General features: G+C 37.9%; 1 protein-coding gene and 1 non-coding gene across 2 annotated transcripts in view; one reads left to right on the top strand and one right to left on the bottom strand.

Moving 5' to 3' along the window:
* Positions 1-1,080: 1,080 nt before the first annotated feature.
* SLC16A12 (solute carrier family 16 member 12) overlaps positions 1,081-20,834 on the bottom strand; it is a 77,921-nt gene continuing 58,167 nt past the window's right edge. Inside the window, exons 2-7 of the mRNA XM_090279255.1 lie at positions 20,511-20,762; positions 14,049-14,152; positions 11,228-11,371; positions 9,071-9,650; positions 6,789-7,048; positions 1,081-4,052 (exon numbers count right to left, since the gene is read on the bottom strand). Of these exons, the coding sequence (XP_090135381.1) occupies positions 3,790-4,052; positions 6,789-7,048; positions 9,071-9,650; positions 11,228-11,371; positions 14,049-14,152; positions 20,511-20,620 (1,461 nt within the window). The 5' untranslated portion in view covers positions 20,621-20,762 and the 3' untranslated portion in view covers positions 1,081-3,789. The remainder of the gene's footprint in view (positions 4,053-6,788; positions 7,049-9,070; positions 9,651-11,227; positions 11,372-14,048; positions 14,153-20,510; positions 20,763-20,834) is intronic.
* Positions 19,776-19,882, top strand: LOC150010007 (U6 spliceosomal RNA). The gene has a single exon (XR_016511487.1). It is a non-coding gene; the product is annotated as a U6 spliceosomal RNA (small nuclear RNA).

The following is a 20,834-nucleotide window of genomic DNA, read 5'->3' as shown; positions in this document are numbered from 1 at the left end:
CTGCGTCACATGAGGCACACGTGGCCTGTCTCTTCCCGATGTTCAGGGCTCCTGTGTGAGCAGTGCCCACCCCCAGGCCCAGCATTCCGTTTGAGCACAACAGAGGTATTTAATTAAACCTGTTTGTCTGGGTTGAACACAGTTGTATCATTTTTACATCAGGTCTCAATCAGGTAGCGGCTTTGGCAACAGGTATAAAAATCTATTGTTTGGTAGAGTGTTGTGTTTTTTTTAAAGACTCAAACTTTGAAGTACAAGAAGAGAAACTGCATTGAATTCACCCTACTGTATTTCATTTCAAGAAACAATTTCAGAATTATACCTATTGGGACCAGGAAGGTAAGTGCCAAGTTGACATTACCATCTTCATCATCACTGGGCAGTGGTTGAGAAAGAACTCAACTCCTGACTGAGAAGGCTGTGGAAAATGGAACTCCCTTTTGTGACAAAGTGATCCTCCCAACTGTCTCCCTGCTCCCCCTACACAAATGTTCCTAAAGAGAAACCTGGATCAATAGATAGTAAATTAAATCACTTAGCCTGGAAGTAATAGTCTTGATAGAACCAGACTCTTGGGAAAACTCTTGGAAATTTTCAACGTAAAATCTTCCCATCTATCTACTAATTGGAAGATGGAGGCATAATCCAAAGGATTTTATCTGCCCGAAGGAGGGCTTGATTTCCAAATGGCTTCTTAAACCCACAGAAGACAATCCGAGTGGCAGGAGGGAAGAAAGCAGCCTCTAGCATCAGACAGCTTCCTAGTTTTACAGGATTTTACTAGAGGTCCTGGAGTGTAGTGGCTACTGAGTCACTGGCTGTGGTCCTAGTGCCTCAGTTCCCACACCTACAGAATAGTGATGGTGTAGATTATCATGGGGATTGAATAAGACAATGCATAGGAAGTACTCAGCACAGTAGCTAACACATTGGAAGTGCTCAATAAGTGGTTTGGTTTCTGTAAAATATTTGATTGTTACCACATCTTTTTATGCCAGCCACATCTTAGTGTGATCCAGACAGCCCCACTTACCATCCAATCCAAACCCCATGTGGAGGGGAAATAAGTTTTTCCAAATATAACTATAAACTCATTTTATTAAGCTTTTAAATAAAATATTAGTATAAATTTCTGATTAGAGAAATCACAATCTGAGAAAGTGACTGAATGGTACAGTGTATCTACAGTCCTTAGTTTCTTTTGTTTTCTACTCAGTCGATTTCAGAGTAGAGCTTGCAGTGATATAAAGAAATATTTAAGGTCTATTATCACCCCACCACAATTTTGTTCGTGATCCCAAAGAACACATCATTCTCATGAATCCATTGATTTTAAAATAAACAATATAGACACATTTACCCTTAACAGCAAAATTTTGTGTAGATTATAATGACAGTCTCTTAAGATCTCCATTTTCCTACTAGTTCTTTAAAAATGCTGTCCCCAAAAGGAAAATAAAATACAAATTTATGCATGTATAAAGTCAAAATATCCCAAATATTTTATACAAATTTTTAAAAGCTCTGATCTCTATACTCATTTTTCATAAATATTTATAATATTTTAGAGAAATTATATTTCAGGACCAGATAAAATTTTACTATTATCATTACTAGGAAAATGTATATATAATAACAGTTTAGCTTTCAAAAAATCTTTAGACTTGAAGGTTTAAGAAATGACATTTAATGTAAAGTGCTATTCTAAACATATATAACTTCATTTTTAACTTTGACTGTTTAAAGATATTCTCCAAATATTTTAAAATTACCAAAGTTCAAAACTAAAATTTCAAACTAAGTAAAAAGATAAAATGTAACTATTCAAATTTTTTGGGAAAACAACTATGAAATACTAGTTTTCTCCCATCAGATCAAGTCAGTATTTCATTTTGAAAGCAATGTATCAATATGTAATTCTATGAAATAATCCAGTATAGACAGACTCTTGCAGAACATGCTTAGTCAACCTAGAATCTTCCTCGTTGCTGGTTTTTTTTTTTCTCTCAGTACCTCTGGCAGAGCAGTTGTGAGGCCTCTTGGGGGACAGTGGATTAAATGGCCTTCAGAGTCAAAATATATCCTTGAAGTTCAGATTTTAATGTGTCAAATAATTAAAATCCCCTGTCAACTGTGTAACATGCCCCTGTGTACAAGCACGACATAATTTGGGGTTCAGGATTATCATTCTGTGTATTTAAAGGGGTTAGAGATAGACTGGGGGATATGACCATCTCTCTCCTCCCCCCACACCTTCCCTTTTCAATCTGAAGACTCAGAAATTAACCCAGACCACTGGAAGGTAGAGGACTTGGGGAATTAGTAAACTGTTCTAATCCAATCTGTTAAGGTATGTGAAAGAGTTCTATAAACTCTAAAACACTGATTTAGAAACACTGATTTGTTGTTTCACTTATTTATGCATTCATTGGTTGATTCTTATGTGCCATGACCAGGGATCGAACCTGCAACCTTGGTGTACCGGGATAACTCAAACTGACCTACCTGGCCAGGGCCAGTAAAATAACACACCACTAGTCTTCTTAATCTTCTCCTCCCTCTCCCCTGACCAAAGCTGTAATTTATGAGTACTATGATACCGAGATTGACCCCTGATGCCTTATCATTGTGCTGAAAAGGTCCACCAAGTTTCTAATCATTATCCATGAAGAGATGAATAGTGGATAACTGAGCAGGAAGTAACAGGGAGAAAGGAGTCTCACATTTAGAATATTTCTAGAATAATATTTTCCAAGCAAAACTCCCAAGTCCTCTTTTGGGTAATGATGAACTTAAATGTCTGATCTGAACAGAAAAGTCTCACCAGAGACCTGCTGATTCAAGAATTCAATTCCTGGCCAGCTGGAATACTGCCAACATCTTTCCATTCCTTAACAGAAATGTGTCTGCACGTTTTTTTTTCCCCCTTGGGAAAAAATGGAAGTGTTGGTGTTAACATTTCAGGTAGAAATTGTCCTTTGCAACTTTGGTGTGTTATGCCAGATTTCAAGTCTTGTATGTGACAGTAACAGACACAAAGTTTTCAATTTCCAGTTCACAATTTTAAAGAGAAGATCCCACCAGCCACCCTTAAGATAATTTTCAACCATGGCATTCCATGATTCTTTGGATTCTCGAAGTGCTACCCATTGCTAAATGCAAGGGCTACCTGAAGGAGTAAGGGCAGGAGAGGGGAGGGGAGATAGTCACTTCTTTTCTGCATTAATCACTGCCTTTTGAAGAATCTAAAGTATTCTTCAACAACCCTTAAAACCCTAATGAGAAGCTCCACTATGAAAAATGTTTGGTATCTTCACCTTCCACTACCACACACCTAAGCTGACACCCTTCTCCAAACAGCTGAAGATAAGCAAACCTACATGTCAGTGTTTCCCTTTACCTCCTAACTAAAGAGGGAAGCTGGAGGGACAATGAGTTTGAGAAAAAGCTGCTGCCCAGAGTCATCTGCTTTGGTAATGGCTTGAAATTACCCCTAATTACACCTACTTACACATCAGTGATGTTCTAAAATTCTCCATGGAATAATAATGCTCACAGCCCAAAAGACATGAGTTACACTGTGAATACAAATCCCAAATGAGGAATCTCTGAGCCAGTCCAGCTTGCTTGGTTATTTGCTATTTCCCACTATAAATATGTTAACAAGACAACAATAATAATTTCTTTGGAAGACAATGCTTCTGCCAAAATAAAATGCTTTAGCAACATGTACAATCCAGTGGTCCTGCCTCTCTCGGCCCTGCAGATTCCCAGGCTCAAGGCCATTGGTCACGTGGGGTTGTAACCAGGCATGGCAATAGCCACAGATTCCCCGTCTTTCTGATCTAATTCACTTGCTACAGAATAAGCCACCGATCCGTTGGTCCACAGCTGCAGCTTGGGATCAGATTCTTTGGCAAGGAAACACAGCTGGGATTTTTTCATCTTCTTTCCAAGTCTAGCAAATCCAAGCAACAGAGAACTAAATATCATTGAAAATCCACACAGGAGAAATGCTGCTGTGTAGCTGCCAGTCGTGTCTACCAGCCACCCTGTAAAAGTAACAGCAAAATCTCATTGTTGAGTTGAAAATTCAATTACCCACTCTGAAATCTAATTATTTGTAAGGATAATAACAATAGATTGCTAGTGCCACCATTATAATCTTGACACAAAGAGCAGATATCCTACAAATATTGTGCAGCAACTGGAAAATGCATTCTATTTTCTAGGGCAACTTCTAAAATGGATTATTGTTATTATGTAAAGTATCTGGAAGAGTGCCAGATTCTTAGTAATCACAAATTAAACATCATTTATTCTTATTAATCCCCAAAAATATGGTAGAAAGGTAAAATAGCATCATTCAAATTATTGATGTTGGGATCAATTATCTCAGGCATTAAGAGAAAGTAATCATATAAAATGTTAGTAGTATTCCCAGCACCAATACAATGTCTGTCTTCAATACATGCTCTGGATAAAGCAGAATCCAAATTTTCAGTTGGACCCAATCATCGTACCCCATCCAATTTGAAAACCAGAACTTTGGGCCATTTTAGAAGTTGCAAATACAAATTTCAGAAAGCATAATTCTGCTATCACAGCTTTAAAAAAAATCTCTTGTTACAACAGATTAATCTCAACTTCCATTCCAGCTGCAAATTTTGAGGAGAACCAGGGCATATATTATGCAAAATATGGGCCACAATGATCAGAGAATTGATGAGGTAAAATTAGGCTTTGGCAGGCAATTATTTTGTGATTAAAAACGTTAAATTTCTCTAAACTTTACTTGTATACCAAGAAAATCAACCCGAGAAGTATATAGATATGGTGTCTCCTCTCACCCACTTCAAATCTATTAGTCAAAAATGGCATGTAGAAATCATTATAAGCCTCACAAACTTTGCTGCAATCCAAAGTACTCTCAAATATTCTAGTTATCTTGTGATTTACTTGTGTATTTCTGTGGCATCAAACAGAAGAGACTGGCTGAGTAGAAAGTTATTATTTTAAAGGTAATTAAATAAGAGTATTACAATAAGAACTCACACCCCAATCCTCTAATAGCTGGTAATGAATACAATGTCTGATTGGCTAAATGAATACCCTAGATTGAAAAAAGGATCCAGGAATCCCAATTTCATTTCATGTCCCATGACTTGTTAACAGAATTATGCTGCTTCTAAGGGTTAGCAACAAAAATTGGCTGTGAAGGGAGGAGGCAGGAACATTTTGGGGCAGTTTTCATAAAAGAAGCACTAAACGTATAGTTCTATATCATGGAGTTTAAACTGACCAGGAATTTTCATCTGCAGTCATCAAACAGCCACAGAGTCCCCTTGTTTGCTGCTTTAGCAATTGCTGGGGTTTGGAAATAACACTAAACTACTTGTTCACAGCAGCAAAAGGAGAAATGCCTTCTTTTAAAAATTCCCTTCTTTCCTTCTAGGCAAATGTCTGGCTCATTTCTTTCTGCCAATCTTCAGAGACATTTATATTCTTGGCTTTAATTTAGGCAGGTAATAATCTGGACCAATTAGTCTCAATCAAGTAAGGCTGAGCATCACAAGAAAGCTGGTTGAGGATCTAGATTACTGAAACTTATCCCCAAAGAGTCGGATCACAAGGGAGGGTCAAGGAATCTGCATTTTTCACAAGAGCACCAGGGGATTCTAATGCAGGTGGGCCCAGCACCTCAATGTGAAAGACCCTGGTTTGGACCACATACTCGAGGAAGGAGAAACAGGTTCTGACTTGTCTGTTGCTGTAGCAACAGCACCAAGCACAGTGGTGGTGTCCAAAAATAATTAATATTTATTGAATCACTTGTTTCATCATGCTTTAAATTTTTATAGCACTTTACAGTTTGCAAAACATTACAGATGCTTTATCTGATGACTCCCTAATCTGTATGTCAAATGTGGCCTCCCTCTAATCGCTCAGATTTCATCCTTAAAAAGCTCTCCTGGTCATTTTATTGGGTGTTTCATATATCTCAATATGTCTAAACATTAAATTTGTTATTTTTTTCTGGCAAGGCCACTTCCTCCAACTTCCTTATTTCTTTTAACCATGCCATTATTTTCTACAAATTTTGGACTTCTTTCTGTCCTTCAACCTCATATGCTAAATTCTGTTGATTTCGTTGTTGTTTACAAAACTTCCTCCTTGTTCCGAGAGCTCATTTTTATTTCTGCTGCAGCAGCCCTAGTTTAGGCCTTTATCAGTTTGCTCCTGAACTATGAGGATGGAATCCTAACTGCTTCTCCCTTAAATGACCAGAACAATTGCTAGATCACATTTTCTAAAATATTTACCATGTTACCCCTCTGCACAAAAACTGTAAAACTATTCATAGTCTCTAAAGAATATAGGGCACCAGACCCTTTGGCTGGCACACAAGACACTTCACTGTGACTCATCGTTTCAGCTTTACTACCAGTCTCCTATTAGAATGCTGTACTCCTGCCAGACTTGTGCCCAGCCTGATACATAAATCTGAAGAGCTGCTCCATTCCATTGCTCTCTCATTACTGTGGGATAGAACCAAGACCCTAATTTGGGACATTTCCTTTCCAAGGAGGCTAAGGGTCCTACTTGGATAGAAGATTACAAAACAAGGATTGAGGTGAGATCATGATGTTTTGGTGGCTCCTGCATCCCTTTCACTTTCACTTTTCCCCAACGTACTTCCAGTCCTCATTTTCTGTGTCTGAGTTCACTATTTTCACATCAATACAACCAAGAGAAGAGGTAGTTGAGGGTTCTCTCTGGAAACTTACCTGCAATGGGTGGGCTCACCAAATATGGCACTGCATGAAGAAAATAGACCACACCGAGAGCTGACGACAGAGAGGTGGTCCCCACTATTTCTGCAGTCACTACTGGGATCAGAGTCACATAGGCACCATCGAAGTAGCCAAAGGTACAAGAGAAAGGCACGAGCAGGGGCAGACTTTGAAGCAGTGGGAGGCAGAGATAGCAGAGCCCATCTAGTCCCACGGCAAAGAGGTAGCAAACATACTGGTAATTCTTCAGACACCTGTGGAGGTGAGGAACAAGAATGAGTACAGTATGCACAGGTTCTGTCACTGAGCTTTAGCACCAGGCCACACAGCAGCAAGCACCGCAGTCATTTATAGAGATGGCTTCCCCATCATGTGCTATCTGTGTTGTCTTTCTGTCTTCCTTATTTTATTTTTCAATTACAGTTGACATTCAGTATTATTTCCTATTAGTTTCAGGTATAGTCCTGTCTTTCTTCTGGCATATGCAAATTTAAGAATTTATCTCCCCAGGATTGTGTGGTAGAAAATAATACATATTCTAAAATTAGAAAGAAGTTCGAATCCAGTTCTATCACCTACTAACTGCGTAATTCTAACCTCAATTACTTTAGCATTAAAATGGGAATCTTAGCTATCTCATAGGATTACTCCAAAGATAGTCATAAAATAACATGTAGGGTTTCAAGATACTAATATTTTCTAGTAGGCTACCATATTAGATGCTTTCAGATATGTTATCCATGCATATCTGGCACAACATATTTGCTTAATAAATAACCCAAGTATTTACACAAAGAGGAAGACATAATATGAAGACATTAAAATAATTTTCCAGAGACTCTGAAGGTCTTGTACTAGGACTAAGTCTTATTTCAAGACCTCCACAGTGGTACGGCCATTAATATTTTTTCTTTGTAGCTCCAAACCCATTTATGATATAGATTATTTCAAAGACTCTGTATAATATCAGCACCAGCAGTTTATACTTTACAAATGTTTTTGTACCCAGTCTCAGGTGAGCCTCACAAAATGCTGTGAGGTTTACAGACAAATACTGCCCTGGCCCATTTTACAGATGAAGACTTGAGGATCCAAGGGTTAGGTGGTTTTCCCAGGTCCCAGAGATAATAAGGGGCAGAGCCAGAACAAGAACTTGGGTGTTGTATATATCAGACAAGAGATCGCTCTATCAGACCTACACCAGACTGCTTCCTGTTGAGTTATTTGATTGTACAAACAAATACCCCTTGATCTCCCCGCTTCTTTAACCATTAAAAATGTGGCATTAATTCTAAGGATTATATTCATAACACTGCAGAATGGCAGTTGGATTATGATTAATTACCAAAGACATAATGTGTGAGAAGTCACAGGATAATAGCTCTCGTAGGTCATAGCTTAAACGTGAAGAGTCCATCGTTTAGTAGAATATGAGTAGTGTGCTGTCTTCAATTCAAACCAATAAGCATTAGCTGAAAAAAACTACTCAGTAGATTTCTTATAACTTTGGTTTCTAATCCAAAAAATTATAATGTAAGTATTTGCTATTTGCACCGTCAAACATAGATACGTGGCCCCAGATAAGGTGTTATTACTGCACCTGCTGCTCCTTCCTAGACTGGATTCAGCTCCCCTCTGCACTGTCAGCCAGTCTCTGGAGTGGTTCAAAAGAAATTAAAACCATGACACCCAGACATAAATTGTCTTACCTGAGAACAGACTTGACTTAGGATGAAATTATATCTATCACCAGAACTTACAGTTGCCCTAGTGTTTGAAAATTCAGAGATTTCCACCATCCTAAACCATACAGAACAGGGGTCAGCAAACTATGGCAAAATCCAGCCCACCACCTGTTTTTGCAATATCAGTGGACCAAAAATGGCTTTTCCAATTTTGAATAGTAGGAGGGAAAAAAATCAAAAGAATAATATTTTGTAACTTGTCAAAATATGAAAAATTCATATAAAGCCTTATTGAAATACAGCCACTCCCATTTGTTCACATATTGTCTATGGCCGCTTTTGGGCTACAACACTGAAGTTGGGTAGTTGTGATTATATGACCCTCAAAGCCAAAAAAAATTATTATCTGTTCCTTTACAGAAAAAGCTTGCCAATCTCTGACTAGAAGAACCAGCAGGGGAGCTGCCTTCAGACACTGAAAACTTGTTAACATTATTCCAACCTAGGTATTTTACAGGGAAAGGGGATGAAGAAAACATAAAACCGAACAGTCCCCTGACTGGGAATCAATTGTGGTTTCACAAATTTTACCTTCTGTCGGTTAGCCATCCAAATGTGATATTGCCAGTGATGTCAATCACCCCAAGTATGGACATAAGGAAAGCAGCTTGCTGAGGACTCACTCCAACGCTCAAAGCATAAGGCACCAAGTACACAAAGAGAGGGCTGCAGCCGTAAGCCATAAACAGAACAGAGACGGCTAATACAGCAAAATCTGACATCAGTAAGAAACTGTATTCCTGCTGCAAAGAGCAACAGAGGCAGGTCTGCACCTGTTCTTTAGTCAAAATTGAACAGGGAGACGCCCGCTGAAAGTCTTGTTGCTGAGTTCTACAGACATGGTTCTGCTCTGGAGTCCTAGGGTCTTCTTTAAGAGTAATTGGCCGCATCAAGGCACCGCAGACACAGAGATTCAAAACAAAGCCCCCAAGAATCAGTAGTGCTCCCCGCCAGGAAAACTGTTCAATAAGGAGCTGAACCACAGGAGCCAGGATGAAGGTGCCAATGCCGCTTCCCGACATAGCGATCCCATAAGCAAGGGCTTTTCGTCTGCTGAAATACTTGCCAACCATGGCAATGGCTGGAGAGTAGCAAAGTGCAAATCCAAGACCTGGGGATAAAGAGAACTCTGTGAGTGCTGGGATACCAAGAACAGCCAATGAAAGAAAATATCTCAGAATGAAGTCATATGTTTTCAAAAGAATCTGCATCTGTTAGCCTGTTTCTACACCAAGCTAAACAGGAGTCTCCCCTCACCAGACACCCACAATTTGGAAAGTATAGCATATATATGACTTTCTTCTTGGGAAGAAAAACCATAAGGAAACATGACTTATTAAAACAAATGATATAAAGCACTTAAACACTATTACACAAACTAAATTTGAATTAGCAAAAACAAACAAAAAACCAACCAGGATAATGTTGACCTAAGAAACTTATTCTGCCTAATAACACCTCCTTTTAACTTAAAATTATCCAGAGAATTGCCTCAAATCTTCACTGCCTATGAAGACACAAGTCTGATAACTTGTACCATTCTGGAATTAGGATGTAAATAGCACCTATTACCCCATGAAAGTTCCATTGCAATTTCACATCATGGGAAAACATCATGCCAATTTTACACATGAATATCATACATAGGCATAGTAACCTAAAAATATCCCTTAAAGTCAGCAGAAAGCCTCTTAAAGACTTTCAGCATCTATTATTTTTAAGTCAAGAAAATCTGAAGGGCTTTCAACCTGGAACTCATGGCATCTAATGTCAAAGAAGGAAAAGGAGAACTCTTTCCAGCTCCTGTTTCCATCTGCAGTGCAGGGTGACCATGATCCCAACTGGCCTGACCTGAAAGGTGTCCCAGATGTGAGACTCAATGCTAAGACCAGGACAGTCCCTGGTAAACTGGGATAACTGAACACCCTAGCAGGCAGGCCCAATGGGTTACATGGGACTGATACCTTTTCGTGCTGGCAGAGCTAGATGTATAACCTCTGTCTGAGTTATATCATTTATCAGCCTGATCATGCACCCCTGGGGCAGTGTCTGGACATGAGTTAGTGCTACTCTCCACATCCCTCTGAGTAAGGGGGCAAACTGCTACTCCAGTCCCACCAACCAACCCCGTCTTGAACCTACCCAGTCCCCTTATGGAATACACGTATGCTGTTTCTCTATGGGGTTCAGCATGATTCTCTAAAGTATACTTTCATAACATTGTGAGTGTGTGTGTAATATGAGGATATTCATAACAGGGGGCTTCCTTTTTTAAATTGGAAACCCCCATTTATTGGACAATCATATTCACTATAAACCAGAGGCTACTCGAGTCAACTGCAGATAGTATTTTAATGTCTTGTCAAAAACATTGGGAGAATGATCATTGTTGAAAATTTATGTTGCCCCGGCTAATATCTCATGGTTTCTTAGTATAGAATTTCAGCCATACACTGCTGCTGAAGGGAAAGCCAACAGTTACTTTTATCATGTGGCTGAATTAAAGTAGTAATGCATTTTCATTATAGTCATACAATCAATTGCAATTCCAGCTCTTTTGTTTAATAAGCTAGTTTGGCTAAATTATGCATCTAACAAAGTGAATAATTTATTCATTACTGCTCTGTTTATTTGCATAACAACCCTTGAATGGGGTAAGGTGAGATGAGTGGTACAATGTGCGCTTACCTGTAAGAACTCCCAGAGTGAGGTAGAGATGCTTCAGACTGGTGGCAAAGGAGCCTAGGACCAGACCAGTAGACGCAAGCAAGCCACCCAGCATGATTCCCACTTGGCAGGATAAGTGGTTACTGACAACACTCCCAAGTGGAGCTTCAAAAACAATAATAAATAGGTTCAACAGAAGGCCTTGAGGACACTGTGAAAAGGCAGAGTGGAGAACGACTGACCTTTAGAGCATCAAGCCCCCCTACCCCGCATGTTCATCTTACGGACCTGGAAACTGAAGAGAGAAGACATGACTTGTCCATGGTCACAGGGAGAATAAGTAGCAAAGCTGGAATTAGGATCAAGTGTCCCTACTTCCATTTCAGTGCTCATTCCACTTCTCCGTTCTGTTATAGTCATAATCTCAGAACTGTGGGGTGTTTTATCTTTAATTGTTTTTTTTTTCTTCATTTTTTAATTAAATTTATTGCTATGACATTGGTTTGCAAAATCAATAGGTTTCTCTTTATTTATTTATTTATTTTTAGTAAATCAACTCCTTATTTAACCTACATGTCACTCGCACAGGGATATAATCTCAGAACTGTGGGGTGTTTTATCTTTAATTGTTTTTTTTTTCATTTTTTAATTAAATTTATTGCTATGACATTGGTTTGCAAAATCAATAGGTTTCTCTTTATTTATTTATTTATTTTTAGTAAATCAACTCCTTATTTAACCTACATGTCACTCGCACAGGGATATTCCTTATATTGATCATACACCATTAGCAATAATTACAACAGTCAATGGTGGAGAAGGAAAGTGGGCAATACCAGGAGACCAGCAGCATTATACAGGAAAAGGACAGAGAGAGAAATGATAGACATGTCACAATCTGGTGCTGTTTTCAGGCTTTAGGAAACCCTACAGATGAGAAATCAGAACTCAGAAAAATCTAAGAAAACGCTCACACCCACGATGACATTGTGGTTGGCCGTGTTCTGTTTGTGGTTTAACAGTGCATCAGAGCTGTGCCAATTTCCAGGCTTATAGAATATTAATTAAAGCTGGAAGAGGCTAATGAGAAATTGAAGTTCAAGGGAATATGACATGCCCAAGATCAGTAAGAAGTATAGCTCAGGGCACCTGATACCAAGTTCAGGGTTATTTCAACCTGTTCCTCTGGCTCCTTCAGTGTCTCAAACTGACGGCAGGGAGGGAGGGTAAGAAAAGCATGTGAATTTCTTTTTAAGGAACAATTCATGCACAGACCAGTAATCCTAGTAACAAGATCAGAAAAGCCAGTTTTCTGGGTATCCATGGAGTATAATTTTTGTATTGATCAGGTTGAAACTTGGGTCTGATTCATATGTACATGATAGAATCAGTCATCAGCCTAATGTCTGCTGTCTAGTTAAAACAGTGGCTGGCTCTATATATAACCACTTAACATAGGAATGAGAAAATATCCTGAAAATGTCTGATTTCCAGGCTTGTTGCTGCTATGGTTATTGGAAAAGTGACAAAATATTCATCTAATTCAATGGAAAATGTTCACTTCTCTGTTCATCATAGGGCAGATATGTTCCCAAAGAGTGTTGCAGAAGTGATTCTACAGCCTCTTGTTCATACTCTGTACTAAACTGATGTTGCCAAGCAAGCAAGTGGGGATATGGTGATTGGGTATAACAGGCCTCAAGTCCTTGCATGGAACTTAAATATGCTGTACATGTTTAAGGGTATGCTAACATGACTCTGCTTTGGCTCAATGTCTCTCACAGTCATTGTGACCATATTGGTCACTGAAGGCCATTTATTCCTCTTTCGGAAACTATAAATATTCTCCAAAAGATAACAGTGGGAGAAATGAGTCACGTGTAACCTTTGAGAAAGACAAACACGGCTCTCTTGACTTGTTCATACAAAGGTTATGATTGATCATGTTACCCGGAAGACCCAGTGATTGTGTTACTGGAGATACAGATATATAAAATACTCAGGATTCATCTCAATGAAAGGATTAAATGAGTCCAGCCTGCAAATAGAGCATATTAATTTGATTCAATCTCAGAAACTCTCTAAGCCACTAATTTAATAACACTTGTTTGAAAATTGTTAAAAATCTCAAGGTTAGTTTTCCTCTACTATAGATATGGACTGAGAGATTCCATTTATTTTGAGGATACTCTATTTACCACATATATAGCACCTTTGGGGTTTCTTGAATGAAATTACAGCCATGATGAGTGTATTCATCTCAGCATTGCACCATCCTATTCTTCTCTAATACTTCCCTAAGGATAAAGATTTATGCATGAAAAATGGTGAAATCTGAGACACTTTGGAACCCTTGGGAAGGCAACAGAATGAAAACAAGACTTGAGATGCAATACACATATTGTTTGCACTCATTTAAGTAGGTCATATAGAAATAGCTCATGGCACTATCCAAGAACTGTTTATAGGACTGTAGAAGGAGGGGATCACAGCATTTAGAACAAGGAAGCCAAGCACATACTACCGTATGGTTAGCTGCTTCCAAAACCAAGACAAGTCCTATGACAACAAGCATTCTGTCTTTATATAGAAGAAACAAACGGTATGTGCCCTTCTGAGTTATTAACCACCTGTCCTATCTGATATCAGCCAAAATAATTAATTCCAACAGCATGTCTGATTGGGTTTGGCTGAAGGTATGATCAACCTTTTCTTTTAGTCTTAGCCAATTTTACCATAGTCTTTCTACTAAGAAAAATTGGTAATCAAAGGCAGTAGAAGGTCATTGTCATGTGCAGTTTGAGAGTAGCCAGTAATTGTCTATCTGGTAAGTGATACCTACCACAGAGCATGGTCACACAGTCCACAATGGAATGGATCCATGCTGTTTGTGCATAATCCTGAGTGAAGTATGTCTGGAACTCCACAAAAAAAATTGAAATACATCTGTAAAATATAGTGAAATCATGTTAATAAAAAACACATGAATTTGAATCAGAGCTTAAAGTTTTGTTCAATCAAGTGTTCCAGTCTCCATGGGTTTAAATTGGTTTTCAGTGGAACTTTGCTGGACCATAGCAAGTGGGAATCAGAAGCTGGCCATTGGGCAGTTCTTAAGGATAAGAACAGGTGTTCATCCACTAGAGGGGCCACTGAAGCCAAGTGGATGTGAAGATCACTGCTGTAGGGAAGGTCTTATGAAAAGATGGCAGATCAAATACATGGATTCCTATTCATTTCAATATTTAACTAACATTTGTAACATGTAAAAGGTTCTTATATAAGTCAAAATTTGACAATAAAGAGTTATATATCATGTAGCAATTTTATTTCTAGGTTTTAACCAAAGGTAATAAGCATGATGATGATGATGATGATGATGATATTAGGTACACATAAAAGAAGGTAATTCTGGAGAATTATAGCCAAATTGTAATGAACTTTTTTGTCCATCAATAAAGAGCTGGTTAAATAAATTTTGTCATGTCATATAAATTAAATATCATTAGGTATTAAAAATAATGATTTGATCTATATTGATTTGGAAATAAATTCACAATAAAATGTCAAGTAAAAAAGCAAGTTACAAAATAGTTCATATGGTGAGGGCTTATTTTTATAAAAACATATTCAAGTAAATAAAAAACAGCTTGAGAACATATAAACCAAAAAGTCATTATATGTGAATGGTAAGATTACTAATGATTTCATTTTTTGTCTATATTCTGCATTTGAATTATTTTGCAACGAACATGATTTCTTATACACACGTCTTATACACATGTATGTGTGTATATATGCATATATACACATCACAAACACACATAGATATATGAGGTCTGTCCAGAAAAAGTCCAGCTATTGTTAATACAATGAGAATGGTTCGTGCGACATTGATGTAACCTGGCAGTCGAGATGAGTGAACTGGAATGTGCATGCGTGAACAATGGTTACTTCTCTCTACTAGTCAGAAAGGGCAGTAGATGCCATTGAGTGAGCATGTGTACTGTGTGGCTGTTGCATTAAAATGACTGAGTAGAACAATGAATCTGCATCAAATTTTGCATTAAGCTTTGAACATTCCTCCGTAGAAACTATTTTGATAATTCAGAAGGCCGCAGCTATGGGCAGCTGGTGATCAGCAGCTTCATCAGACAAGGTGCCTACTCATGCATCACGTCTCATGCAGAGTTTTTTGGCTGAACATCAAATCACCCAGGTGATTCAGCCCACCAAGAGCCCAGATTTGGTACCCTGCAGCTTCTGGATTTTCCCAAAACTAAAATCACCTTTGAAAGGGAAGAGATCTCAGACAATTGATGAGGTTCAGGAAAATACAATGGGCAGCTGATGGCAATTGGGAGAACTGTGCCAAGGTGCCTGCTTTGAAGGGGACTGAGGCGTCATTGTCCTATGTACAATGTTTCTTTTATCTTGCATCTTCAACAAATATCTCCGTTTTTCTTATTACATGGCTGGACACCTTCAAGACAGACCATATATATATGAGGGGAGTGGAGGCATACAGAGACAGAGATAGAAACAAAGATACAGAGACATTTTCATGTTGAAAAATAGTTAATCACTTAGGAAAAAAAAGACATATGTAATCCAGAAGCAATAGTTTATATCACCATACAACTTGGAATGAACCTGATACAGATTAGCATAATGTTGTAATTCAGCACAGGAAGCTTTTAGAGCTCAGGAGAAGAAAGAAAGCCTTGTTACTTGGGGATGTGATAGGGGGTTATCAGTCTCTTTGGATAGAGCTACATCCCAACTCATTATGCTTCAGTAGCGCATAGTAACAAGTTACTTCATTCTCTTTCCCCTATCCAGTTGCTGCTCGATGTGAATTCAACAGCATATTAAAAAGATCATTCACCATGATCAAGTGGGATTTATCCCTGGGATACAAGAATTATTGAACATATGCAAATCAATCAATATGATTCATCACAATAATATAATAAAAGAAAAGAGTCATATCATTTTGATGGATGCAGAAAAAGCATTTGACAAAACTCAACATCAATTCATGATTAAAAAAAGCATCTTAACAAAGTAGGCATAGATGGAACATATCTCAACATAATAAAAGCCATATATTGATATGTCAAGCCCACGACTAATATCATACTAAACAGTGGAAGGTTGAAAGGTTTTCCTTTAAGATCAGGAAAAAGACAAGGGTTCCCACTCTCACCACTCCTTATTCAACATAGCACTGGAAGGTAGAGCAACCAGGCAAGAAAATGAAATAAAAGGTAGGATGGAAAAGAAGAAGTAAAATCATCTCTGGAGATGACATTATTTTATATATAGAATATCCTAAATATGCAACAACAACAACAACAAAAAAAACCTGTTAGATGTAAATTCAGTAAAGCTGCAGGATACAAAATTTACATATAAAAATCAGTAGCATTTCTATACACTAACAACAAAATTTCTAAAAAAGAAATAATGAAATCAACCCCATTTACAATAGCATCAAAAATAATATAATACTTAGGGATAAATTTAACTAAGGAGGTGAAAGATCTCTACAAGATAACTACAAGACGTTGATGAAAGAAACTGAAGACACAAATAAATGGAAAGGTATCCCATGTTCATAGATTGAAAGAATTAATATTGTTAAAATGTCAATATTATCAAGAGTCATCCATTCACCACAATTCCTATTAAGATTCCAATGGCATTTATTTTTTTTACAGAAATGGAAAAGACACCCCTAAAATTGAAATGGAACCAAAAATATCCCAAATAGCCAAAGAATCCCGAGAAAGATAAACAAAAGAGGAAGTATCACACTTCCTGATTTCAAGTTATACTATAAAGCTATAGTCATCAAAATAGCATGCTGCTGGCATAAAAATGTACAAATATATCAATGAAACAGAATTGAGAGCCCAGAAATAAACCTAAGTATATACTGTCAACAATTGACAAGGGAGCCAAGAATACTCAATGAAGAAAAGACAGTCTCTTCACTAAATGGTGCTGAGATAATTGGATAAACACATGTTAAGAATGAAATTGCCCTGGCTGGTGCGGCTCAGTGGATTGAGTGCTGGCCTGCTATCCAAAGGGTCGCAGGTTTGGTTCCTAGTCAGGGCACATGCCTGGGTTGCAGGCCAGGTCCCCAGATGGGGGCATGTGAGAGGCAACCACACATTGATGTTTCTCTCCCTCCCTTCTTCTCTCTCTAAAAATAAATAAATAAAATCTTAAAAAAAAAAAAAAGAAAGAAAGAAAAACTGGACCCATATCTTATACCACTCACAAAAAATTAACCTGAAATGGATTAGAGACTTAATTGTAGCACCTGAAACCATGAAACTCCTAGAAGAAAACATAGGGATAAATCTTCTTGACACTGGTCTCAGTAATCATTTTTTGGATATGACAGCTAAAGTACAAGCAACAAGATAAAAAACAAACAAGTGAGACTACATCAGACTAAAAATCTTCTGCAAAGCAAAGGAAACCATCAACAAAGTAAACAGACAACTCATGGGATGGGAGAAATATTTGGAAACCATATATCTGATAAGAAGTTAATATCCAAAATATATACATTACTCACTCAACTCAATGGTAAAAACCCAAATAACCCAATTTTTAAAAAATGGGCAAAAGATCTAAGTAGACATTTTGCCAAAGATGTACAAATATGGTGAACAGGTACAAGGAAAGATGCTCAACATCACTAGTCATTAGGGAAATGAAAATTAAAACCACAATGAAATATCACCCTACACCTTTTAAAACAGCCATCATCAAAATACAAGAGATAACAAATGCTGGAGAAAAGGGAACCCTGGTGCACTGCTGGAACTGTAAACTGGTACAGCCACCATGGAAAACAGTATAGAGGATCCTTGAAAAATTAAAAACAGAACTACCATAAGATCCAGCAATTCCACTGCTGGGAAAAAATCCAAAGGAAATAAAAACACTAACTTGAAGAGTTATCTGCAGCCCCATGTTCTCATAGCAGCATTATTTACAATAGCCAAGACATGGAACTGACCTAAGTGTCCATCCACAGATGAATGGAAAATGAAGTGTGGTGTCTATATAATGGAGTATTATTCAGCCATAAAAATGAAGAAATCCTATTATTTGTGACAACCTAGATGGACCCTGAAGGTATTATGCTAAATGAAATAAGTCAGAAAGAGGCAAATACTGTATGATCTCACTTATATGTGGAATCTTAAAAACAAACAAACAAACAAACAAACAAAGAAAAAACAAACTAAAAGAAAAAGAGATTAGCCTTGTGGTTACCAGAGGTGGAGGGAGAGGGAAGGATGAAGTGTTTTCGGTGGTTAAAAGGTACAACTTCCAGTTACACGATAAATAAGTACTAAAGATGTAATGTACAAAATGATGACTCTAGCTAACACTGCTGTACGATATATAGGGAAGTTGTTAAGAAAGCAAATCCAAAGAATTCTTATCACAAGGAGAAAATCTGGTTTTCCTTCTTTTCTTATTCCTTTTCTTTATTGTATCCATATGAGAAGTGGGTGTTAGCTGAACCTTTTGTAAACATTTCACAATATATGTACATCAAACTATCATGCTGTATGCCTTAAACTTGTACAGTGAAATATGTCAATTATTTCTCAATAAAACTGGGGGGAAAAGAAAGAAATGCCCAATCAGCACTGGCTCTCTGAAGTGACAAATCACCCTGCAGGCTACATTCCTTGTCTGTCTCTGGTTCTCTTGGCTGCTTCCTGGTTTACGACATTTAAATTCTGATGCAGGCTACATCTTCACACTTTTCTTCCTCTAAGCTTATTCTGCTCAGATGTCCTCCTCTCAGCCTCTCCCAGTAACCTCTGATAACAGGCTTTCACTGCCAGCCAAAATCCTCTTTTCTGGTTTCCAGCTGCCCTTCCTTATGAAGCACTGTGCTCACTTCCAGAACTTTCCCATCATGGAATGATGGAAGCTTCACATGTGAACACCAAAATAAAAGAGCTTCCTTTTAACTCCATGACCTCTTCACACCCAGAACACAAGCTCCATAATACAGATGGTAGCAAAATCAAACTCAACACCAATCATATAATTTTAAACAAATCTCCGGCTTATTATGACACATAATTAACCAAACTTTACTGTAGCAAAAACAAACATCCTGCTTCTTTCCTGTATTACGTATTTGTTATGAAGGTAACATTAATGCTTTTATTGATGACACCATTAAATAAAGCTCTTAATGCAAATTGCTTTCTTTTGCTGCCAAGTGTGAGGGGCCATAGAAGAACAAAGAATCCAACTGGAGCAGGAGCACCTGTAGAGGAAAGAGCTGGTGCATGCGAATTTCAAGTATGTATTTGTTCCAATGAGTCTCAATGTGTAGTCGTTTAACTTAAGCACTTTCAACACTATGCCCTTGGATAAAAGGGAAAGAGTGAGGATTGACTGTGGGAGAGGGGGGAAGTGAGAGGGACAGGGGAGAGCAATGGGGGAAAAATGGGACACCTGTAATAGAACAACAATAAAAAAATGAAAATAAAAAAACAGAGAGAGAGAAAGAGATGTGTTCACTTTGGCAGCACACATACTAACAACAGAACTGCACAGAGAAGATTGGCATGGCCCCCGTGCAAGGATAACATGCAAATGTGTGAAGCATTGCATATTTTTTATGCTGTACACTCAAAACTAATACAAAATAATATTTAATGTAAACTGTAATTGAAAAATGAGATTAAAAAAAGAAAAAAGAAACTTTCTCAGAATATCAACATATGAAAAAGAAAGAGAGATGTAAGCAAATGAAGAGAATCCCTGTCTTTATGCTGTTGCTCTCTCTTTTGACTTAGAACTCAGCCTCCTCTACCACAGCTAAATGCGAAATGAAGCAAAAGAATTCAAGATCTAGCTTTTAAGTTTCCAAGGGCTCAGTATCTAGTGAGCTCAGAGGTTTACAAGGACTATTTTGACCTTATATGTTTTTCCTTTCTGGGATGAGCTGCTTATGAAAACAAATGGCTGGAATAGCCAAAATATTTGGTCTAAAAATGTCCTAACACTTTGGGTTTATACATCAGATACTATAGAAGAGACCATAATCCAGGACTTTTAAGTGTCAGAAATCATATTCCTTACAAAGAAAAAGATATCTGAGTAGTCGAAGAAAATACACATACACACACCACACACAAATACATACATGTTTTTACAATGACAGGTTCAGGAATAGAATGAAGCAGACTTAGAAAAAAAGACAAGCCAGATCATCTTAATAAACCAAGAAGAAAATCCCACCTACCTGGTTACTGCTCGGGTACAGATGGTGACAAGGAAGCAGCCAGCCACAATCATCCAGCCCCACCCTCCATCTGGAGGGGAGGTGGACCGAGCTCTGTTAACTTTTGTCATGGTTTCAACTTTTTTTTCTCCTTTTCCACGTTACTCCAATAGCCCAGTTATGATCTTGGAAGAGTTTGCTGTCCAGTGACTTGCTATTGGCATTCAAGATTGGCATAGAATGCTACCTGGCACGTGGGTTACTGGAGGTCATCTAAAACCAAAAAATCAGGACATGTTTGTATTTTATTGACATGTTTAAAGGTTGATTTTTCACAGGACAAAA

This window comes from Furipterus horrens, unplaced genomic scaffold, assembly GCF_987537825.1.
Source record: "Furipterus horrens unplaced genomic scaffold, mFurHor1.1.pri manual_scaffold_5, whole genome shotgun sequence".
Classification (NCBI taxonomy): Eukaryota; Metazoa; Chordata; class Mammalia; order Chiroptera; family Furipteridae; genus Furipterus; species Furipterus horrens.
Note: the sequence above shows the minus strand (reverse complement) of the source record. Positions and strands in the feature narration are given on the sequence as shown.